Source organism: Catharus ustulatus, chromosome 1 (assembly GCF_009819885.2).
Source record: "Catharus ustulatus isolate bCatUst1 chromosome 1, bCatUst1.pri.v2, whole genome shotgun sequence".
Classification (NCBI taxonomy): domain Eukaryota; kingdom Metazoa; phylum Chordata; class Aves; order Passeriformes; family Turdidae; genus Catharus; species Catharus ustulatus.
In genome coordinates, this window is record NC_046221.1 from 32,708,246 (window position 1) to 32,717,423 (window position 9,178).

Below are 9,178 nucleotides of genomic sequence, written 5' to 3' on the forward strand. Positions count from 1 at the left end.
GGCTAGAAAAAATGACCATTTCATCATAGGTGATGTACATTATCTTGTGTCTGATCTAAATGTAATAAATTTAGGTCAAGCATGTAGGATTGGCCATGGACCAGGGTTATTGTTTCCTCCCTTGGATTAGCTCAGTCCTTAAGAAATTTATTAACCTAGTCCATACACTAGATTTGGTCTGCTTAGGAAATTTCCTAGAGTTTCAAATGGGAACTGATAAAGCAAATTCTCTTAACAGTTCAGAATGGAAAAGTTGGCCTTCTAAAAGCTGAATATTTTATCAGCCTTCATATTTTTAGCCCCAGGAGAGTGTCTCCCCCTCCCTTCCCTCCTCCCCCAACTTACACCGCCTGATGTCTAAGCACTAACTGCATTTGAACAGTGACAGGACCTTTTGATAAATTGAATTTGTCTCCCTTAATGTAGATTCCATACATCTTCATGGAGCATTTGAATTCATGTTTCTGAGTTTACTTCTCATTCCTTTAATCTAAATAACAAAAATATTCTTAAAAAATGCTACCAAGTTGTTCTTTGAGTGCTTTTACCTCCCTCGCTCTGGTAGGTTTATGGTATTTATGAAAACTCTCTGGTGTCCTTAAAATTCAAACTTCTTGTCAGATAATCACAGCACAGCAAATATTTGTTGAGAACATTTTAGTAGTGAAGAGTATGTGGCCAAAAGCCTGGGACTGAACAGAGCACACCTGGAAATGAATCAGATGGAAAATAAAATGTGTCCTTTTAAAGACACTTTGAATGTTGATTAGAATAGGGTGAGATTGAGATGATCAAACAGTTTTCAGTGCTCTCATTCAGCAACATTTTGGTTTTCTTCTTCTTTTAAAAAAGGTGAAAAGAGATTTGAGTGCCCAGAATGTTCTAAAAGGTTTATGCGAAGTGACCATCTCTCGAAACATGTCAAAACTCATCAGAACAAGAAGGGTGGTGGAACAGCCCTTGCTATTGTTACCTCAGGAGAACTGGACTCTTCAGTTACTGAGGTTCTTGGTTCTCCAAGAATTGTCACTGTTGCTGCCATTTCTCAAGATTCAAACCCAGCAACCCCTAACGTTTCAACAAACATGGAAGAATTCTGAAAGGATCGTTTATATGGACACCTAGTGCTGCACTTAAGTTTACATACCTTTCAGGATATGGAAGTGGGCTGGTAAAGTGGATTACAGAGCAGGAAATCTTTTTTCAGTCATGACTTCTGTAAGTGTTCCAGGTTGGAGGGTCAGCATGGGAAGTGTACACCGGTGCAACAAGACAAAAATTTCAAAAATACAAACAGCGCAAATTGATGACTGGATAAACAGATAGAGGAATAATATTTCCATACTGTACTTTTTTAGTTATATGTCTGTATATTCTGTAATTATTTTAAGTGAACTTTACCCCCCTATTTTAGCACTGTATGTTAATGTGTTTATAAAATCAGATAGTATCAATGTAAAACTGGGTGGGCCTTGACTAGGATTAATACCATTTGATGAAGGCACTTTTTTTTTAACATGAATTCATAAAGTTTTCATGAGAGCGTCCTTTTCCCATAAGGCACAGCAAAACACAACACAGGAGGAACAACAGTGGATATATTTTAGGGTTTTGCTCAGTCCATACAACACATTGGTTAATTTTGGCCATCTTTTCTCAAGTTTTGGAATGACTCAAATAGCAGCTGAGTGATGCATGCTGCAAAGTGATTCTGAGGTGGGCCTCAGATTAATTTTGACTGCTACATTATAGTAGTATGTATAAATGACAATCAGTGAGTTCTAATTCCTCTCTTTGTGTGGAGAGCTAGGTTACGTAGAATTAGTGTAAACAGTAGGAAAGATAAAACCATAGAAAGATATTAACATAAGATTTACAAAAGTAATGGTATCTTTATGTAGAATGAAAAAAAAATTGTGTAAATTTTTGGTAATTAATTTCATTTTGTATTTCCCTGCCCATGGCAAGGAGGTTGGAACTAGACGATCTTTAAGGTCCGTTCCAACCCAAGCCATTCTGTGGTTCTATGATTCTGTATTTTAAAATATCTGTGGCCCATTTCTAACTCATAGATAACTTGAATCTTAAAAACTCGACCTTAGGTGTTTGACTGTTTAAATTTTGTTAGAATCATGGAAATCAATCTGACAACTGACTGTTGTCCAGTATCTTCTCTCTGTAAATACTAGTTTATTATATTGTGGTTAATGTGCTGAGTTCTTTGTGCTTTGACTTAATAGCCAAAGAAAAAAATTAATTTTCACATTTTAATAAGAAGTTAGTAAACATTTTCTCTTTCCCCTTAAATATTACCATTTATTTTTTTTCTCTTCAAGGATAATATGTAGACTGGTAATAAATATCTGTTACCTAACAAGACTTATATTGACCCTCCAACCACAAAACAAACTGGGAAAAGAGAAATATTATCCTTTTTTTGGAACATGACTTTTGGTTTCAAAGATTTGGTTACATTTTCAGATGTGACAGTGAATATAGAGGAAATGTAAAAAAAAAAAGGAAAAAAAAAAGAAAAAAACAACAACAAAAATTCCATTTTCTATGTGAAAATTCCAGTAGGTACAAGGAGGAAAGATGGCCAAATATTTCATACTCAGGATTTTTAATTACTTCCCTTGGCATAAGTATAACCTTTTACATCTGCAGTCACTTATTAATAAATTCTCATGACCAGTTTTTAAGGAGATTTATACACCAAAATGTTTTTAGTGTAACTGAAGGAGGTACAGTGCAAGAAGAACAAGATGTTTTTCTTTCCCCAACAAATTATGAAAGAAGAATGTGTGTGGTAGCTGTTGGTTTGAGAATAACAGGTACCCTGTGCGTTCCATAAAGAGCATATACTTCTCATCTGAACAATTTATCAATCTTGTGGTGTTTTCTGTATTTTTGAAGCAAAAGAAATATCATTGTTTACACTGTGTACACTTTAGGCCAGCCCTTTGTAGCAAAATACTAAGCTGAGGGTATTTTATACTTTCAGTTTACATAAAAAGCTTTGAGATTAAAGAAAAACAATTTTACACTGTGGTTATGAATTTCAAGTTTCTTAAAGCTTTTTTAGACTTGTGACAGAGTCTTTAAATTTTAGTTGGGTTTTGTACATTATTTTGTATATTTTATTTAAAATACTCTTAACTGATGTATCTGGATTTAAAATGTCAGAAACAATTAGGTGTTACATTTAATACAGATGAACATTAGGTAGTATTAACTGTTAATTTTATTATAAAGGAAACGAAATGTCAAAGATATATTTTATCATTATGCTTCACAATCAGTGCTCTACATTACTTTATGCAAAGAAAAACTTTCCTAATGTTAATATTTCCTAAAGGTTAACAGTTTTGTAAACTGAAGTTACAAGCATTCTGCACAACCATTTCATATGTAATTTTTCATGCATACTTATGTATGCAGATAGGAAACTGAAATAATTTTTAATCTGTAATGAATCCCTATTATAGATTTATCCAAATCTAAATCTGGTTGGCTTCATAGCATCTCAAGTACATTAACTTGTGTTAGCAGGTGCACATTTTACCGCTGGAATTAGAAACATTCTGCCAGTCTGTTCTGCATACCATTCTGAATCCACTTTTCTGTCTTAAAAGGATCGTAAATTTCAATGTCCTTTATTTGACTCAGTGGGATATAGCTGTTGTAAGTAATAGGGCACAGATGTGCAGTAGTATCTTGTTTAATGGCATTTCACTGTTCATTCCCTTTGCCACCGTTAAAAATTTTGCTTTATTGTAATTATCAGTGCAAAGTGTATTTACCATGGTAGAACTCCAGTGTTAGAATAGTTTTTTTCTTACAATATACTTTCTTTGGTTAGGTTTGTGTATGTGTTGCCGATTACATTAGCAATTGGTGTTAAGTCATTATTTATCACATTCTTTCACAAGAGCAGTAATAAAAGTGTGTAATCTAGGAGAAAAAGTTAATTTGTCAAAGTTAAGTAAGCATGATGTTTAGGTCCTATTTTTCAATTTTATAACTGTTTTATTGCAACAATATTTGTATTTAAGTCTTCATTTTAATGCCTTGTGGTGTTTTTTTATGCATGTCACTGAATTGTCATCCCGCAAGAATTGATGTGCAGCATAGGGTATTAAATCTACATAATGATTTTGAAACAGAAAAATAGTTGATGGTAAAAATGTAAATGTTTTGCAAAAATTCCTTATAAAAACAAAAGTTTTGTAGTAATATTTCACTTGTAAATTTTTCTAAAAAAAAAAGGAAAAGGAAAAAAATGAGAGTAATGTTTCCCCACATCTAGAATTTAGAAATTAATTCTGCCAGCAAAGCCTGTAAGGCATTAATCTGACACTTTTACAATGCTGATTTGTATAATTTTTTGGTGGGTTTGGAACTAAAATCATGTACAAGTTGTTGCCTGCAATAACATTTTGCAAGTAACCTATTAAAATTCCCTTGAGTTTAAAAGGTTTCTTCATTTAATTGCTTACAACATAAAGCAGCAATAAATAATGTTTGTATGATAATCTGTTCATCAAGAAGAACACTAGAAAACAAATGCTTCTCAATGGGGAAAGGTTGGCAGCAGCTTCTGGATTTGTGTAATTAAGAGCTGTACTTGCTGGTCAGCGTTTCCCAACTGGCAGACTCCCAGCAGGGAATTAAACCAGCAGATTCTAGCTCAGCATGAATTCTGTGGGGTTTGTTCAGCTCTTGCGAATGGAAGCTACAGTTGTTCCTGAACACACCAAAGGGAAAAATTTCCTAAGGTAAGGAATATGTACATACACACACACAGATAAAATACAAATTTAGAAAACAGAAGATAATTCAGTTTGACAGATAAATAATAGAAGTGTCACTGTATTGCACACAGGGAATGAATATAACAAATAAAAGGAAACCTGAAAGTACTGACTTCAGTTCATAGAAAATATATTGAGCTTTTCTTAGTGAAACGTCGACAGGCTCCTGCATTGTGTTATACTAAAATAGCTTCCATTATATGCCCAATTGCTAATGATGATGTTATACTAATTTTTTCTAAAATGCTAAAAATTTTTATGGTAGACTTTACCATACTTTTACAGTGAGTAAATAATGCTGTTTCACAAAGGAAGAAATACATAGAGAATCACAGGATCATTTAGGTTCGAAGAGACCTTTAACTTCAATGCGCTCAATTGAAAAGCTAACCCTGCAAATCTCACCACTAAAACATGTCCCTAACCACCACATATACACAAAAGAAGGCCACTTTCTTCCATTTTCCAAAAGAAGATGAATTTATTATTTGGGACTTCTAACCTTGTACTGCAAAGCAGAATCATTTTTCCTAACTGAGGTATAAAATTTGTTATATGTTTGATTAAATACCTGTTGAAGTCTCAGTAACCTCTATTTGAATGTCAAACTTCTGAAATCAATCTATGTCATAATGCAAAGTAAATGGACGTCTGACCAACTAATATGTCTTTATTGACCAATTTTTTAGTATTGTGGCACTGGTGTGTTTTGAAGCAAATTCTACATTACTGGTAAAAGAATAGTCCTCTGCTTACACCATTTCAAATATTCAATATCAGAAAATAACAAATTCTTACATAATGACATAAGGATGATTGTGCACATTATGTTTTACACTTTTAGTCCAGATGTGACACCAAACTGAGTATTTGTGTCCACAACTGTAAATTCACTACCATTGCTAAAATTATCAAAAGTTGCATTTTATATTTATTGCATTAGCTTTATGTCCGACTAGGTAGAAAATATCAGAATTAATTAATTTATACTGAACTTCCTAATGTCTTCCATGTCCTTGCTTCCTATTCCTTTCTTTTCTTTCCCCAAAGCTACTTGCATAATTTCCTGATATCTTGAGTTTGTCAATGAAAATGGAAGTGCTGTGGAGACCTAGAGCTGGCATGTGCTATCTTTGCTTGCTAGAATACCTTCCATGGAGAGAGGACAGCAAGATACTTTTCTAGAAGAGCCTCACTAAAAATCACCAGAGGTTATCACAAATGGGTGAAGTGGTGCTTTGCCCAACTACTGTGGATGTAGTGATGGGTGTTTTTCTGTTGAGTTTATTACAGATTGTTGGATGGTTTTCTTAACAAGTACCAAAATTCTGTTAAGCATTTATTTTTATGTTGTTTTTAGTTGAATGCATAGCTTTGTGTCATTTTTATGTATTTTAAAGGAAAATCTGGGACCAAATTCCAGGAAGAGCCCAATCTCAAAGCTGGCTGACCTTTTGGTGTTGACACATTTGTCAAAGTTGTGAAAGATGTTTAAAACTAATGAAAGCAGGTAGCAAGAGAAACATTCTCTGCACAGACCTAGACACATTCAGATTTTTTTGAAGTAAGTGAATTAGTGAGGTGCTGCTTTACTTTCCCAACTCAATTTCCTAACTTAAACTGATGCTGATAGGTAATACATGTGTCTGCTGAGTGGGCATATACATCTTCCAGGAATTAAAGGTTCTTGAGTCTGTACATTAACAAGTATATAAAACACTATGCTCTTGCTAACTTCTTTATGTCAGTTCTACTTCAGTCTTGCAAATATAAATTCTCCTGCTTACAGTTTTAAAAATCTAAGGATTAATATGCAAAATTACACAGGTGAGTTGAAAATAGCTAAGAAAGTGAAAGCCAAATCAAGTGAAGTAATTTTTTTCAGTCACACATTTTACTTTTGTACTGTTGTAATTGTTGCTTAGGCATGCCAGATTTTCATCATTTTATGTCAGTTCCTAACAGGAAACTTCTGTAACTAGATGCAGAAGAAGTGTTTATTTAAAGGAGGAAAAAAGGTAGCTAGAGCATAAACAGGATTCTGACTGTGCACCTTTTCCCCCTTAAGTCTTCAGTTTTTATTGACAATAGCCACTGAAGTTTACTGCTGCTCATAAAGGGAAAAGAAGTCAAGGTAGTTGAAGGAGGCAATAATCACCTGAGAGTGGGATGAGAAGGGTGATAAAATACAGTAATTTCGCGACCATAAGGCGCACCCCCGGGAGTCGGCAAAATTCGGCAAAATTCGCAATTTTGTAGATCAGATAAGGCGCACTGGACTATAAGGCACACTTTTTTTTGCAGGGAGGCTCCGCCCCCAGCTCCCGCAGCGTGGTTGCTGGCCGAGGCTCTGCCTCAACCCAGCAGCCATGGGTCCCCGGCCCGCCTTCACCTGGCAGGGGCGGTGCCGCAGGCCCCTGGGCCCGCCTCCAGCCGGCTGCCATGGCACTGCCAGCTCCCCACACGGCTCACAGCTCACACTTCCGGTTTGGCAAATGTCGCAACTTTGTACATCATATAAGGCGCACCGGACTATAAGACGCACTTCCGGGTTTGAGGGAAAATTTTAGTCAAAAGGGTGCGCATTATAGTTGTGAAATTACTGTACTTAATTATGGAAAAATAAAGAAAAAGAGTACATTACAAAATAGGAGACTGAAGAACTAAAAGAAACCTGAATGGAGTCTAAAATGATACTATGGTCAGGAAAAGCCGTAGTTACCATGTTGAGCTAGAAGGAGGTGGAGAATAGGTAGGATTTTCCTTTTGCAAATATACTTTTTTTATGCTTTTGACTTTTGATACAACACTGGTCTTGCACGTAGTACTGGCAGCTTCTTTATCTTGAGCAGAAGTCACAGAGTACACAGTAGATTCACTATTGAAAGGTCTTGGAAAGTAGAAATTCTTGTCAGTGTTTGTTTCTCTAGACTGCTGGTCTTGCAGACAGATTAGAATATGGTTAAAAGTAGAGTCCGCTGGGAGCTGTGCATGGACATAGTAAATGTCAGTCATCCTGGATGTTACCATCTGTTTACATTAAGAGAAGCCACCAATTTTTACAGATTGTCATAAACCAGGGAGATTTTTCTACTTACATAGAAAAAATTCAATTTCCCTCAGCTTTTTTTCACTTCCTCTTTTATAGCAGCATGAAACTACACAGAAATAAAGTTGGTAGCCTTGATGGAATAAAAATACTCTGATTTAATGGTAAGAGCTTAAGACATGAAATAGTTATACATTTAAGCTCCTGCTCTTAAATATGAGCAGAACTGATTTCCCTGGCATCCAACATCAATTTACTGATAACATTCAAGTGGTGTAATTCAGATGTATTGCAGTAAATACGACTTTTGCATTAAACACAATCCACACTTCTACATTGGCATCTCTAAGTTTCACTTTTGTTGAAATAAATGCCTGAAGCCTCTTCTGGAACTAAGATTGAAAGTAGTCTTTTTTTTTTTTTTTTTTTTTTTGCATAGTCTTCTATTTTTACACTTGCAGCTTTCAAAAGTAGTTTGGCACTGAGGAAAAGAAATCATCATCTGTGGTCTTGAGAAGATATCTAGCAAACTCACAGGAACACATGCAGTGAAAAGAAGCTGACTGTAACAAATATTTATTGCAGCAAACCCCTACCAGTTGGACAGCAATGATACATGGAGGAAAATCAAAAGTGAAAATTGTTGTGGAAAATGATAACAGATTCCAAATGTATCACAGGTTCAGAAAAAAAAATTGGAGATTACCATTTTGTATATTGCAGAAGTAAAAATACATGTGTCACAATAATTTGTATAAATCCCTTCATTTGAATGACTTGACAGAATGTACCATGTGACCCTCAGCTGAACTAACTGAACTAAGCTTTCCACAAAAATTCTACAGGCAGTTTTTAATGAGGATCAGAAAACTACTTTTTGAAGGTGCCAACCTTTTTCATTTCAGAGAACAAGAGCGTCTATTATACTACTTCACTGAGATCTTAGAGATTAATATCTTTTTCACATATATCTAGTAAACTGTCACCTTATATCCCTCAAAATATATTATTATGGTCTCAAATTACTGTTCTATTTCTCTGTTAACCATCTGTTAATTGTCCTTCTGACTGGCCAACTAAGGGATTCAAATATCCACTCTATATATTGTGTTGAATATATCTATTCATAGTGCTACAGCTGCAGTAGCTAACTAGATAATTTGCATTGAAGATTTTACCCATACTCTTGTTGAAGTGCACTCCTAGAAGATTGTCTGCTGAATATTTGAGATAAGATTTAAAGAAACAAAAGAATTATCAGAAAAGAAGAAAGCAAATAAAGCTTGAGGACAAAGTATGAGGACGGTCACTGAGG

At 34.9% G+C, this 9,178-nt stretch overlaps 1 protein-coding gene across 1 annotated transcript in view; it reads left to right on the forward strand.

The window, feature by feature from the left end:
- The window catches only part of SP4 (Sp4 transcription factor), a 29,933-nt gene extending 24,456 nt beyond the window's left edge, over window positions 1-5,477 (forward strand). Inside the window, exon 6 of the mRNA XM_033059344.2 lies at window positions 853-5,477. Within this exon, the coding sequence (XP_032915235.1) occupies window positions 853-1,100 (248 nt within the window). The 3' untranslated portion in view covers window positions 1,101-5,477. The remainder of the gene's footprint in view (window positions 1-852) is intronic.
- Window positions 5,478-9,178: the final 3,701 nt, after the last annotated feature.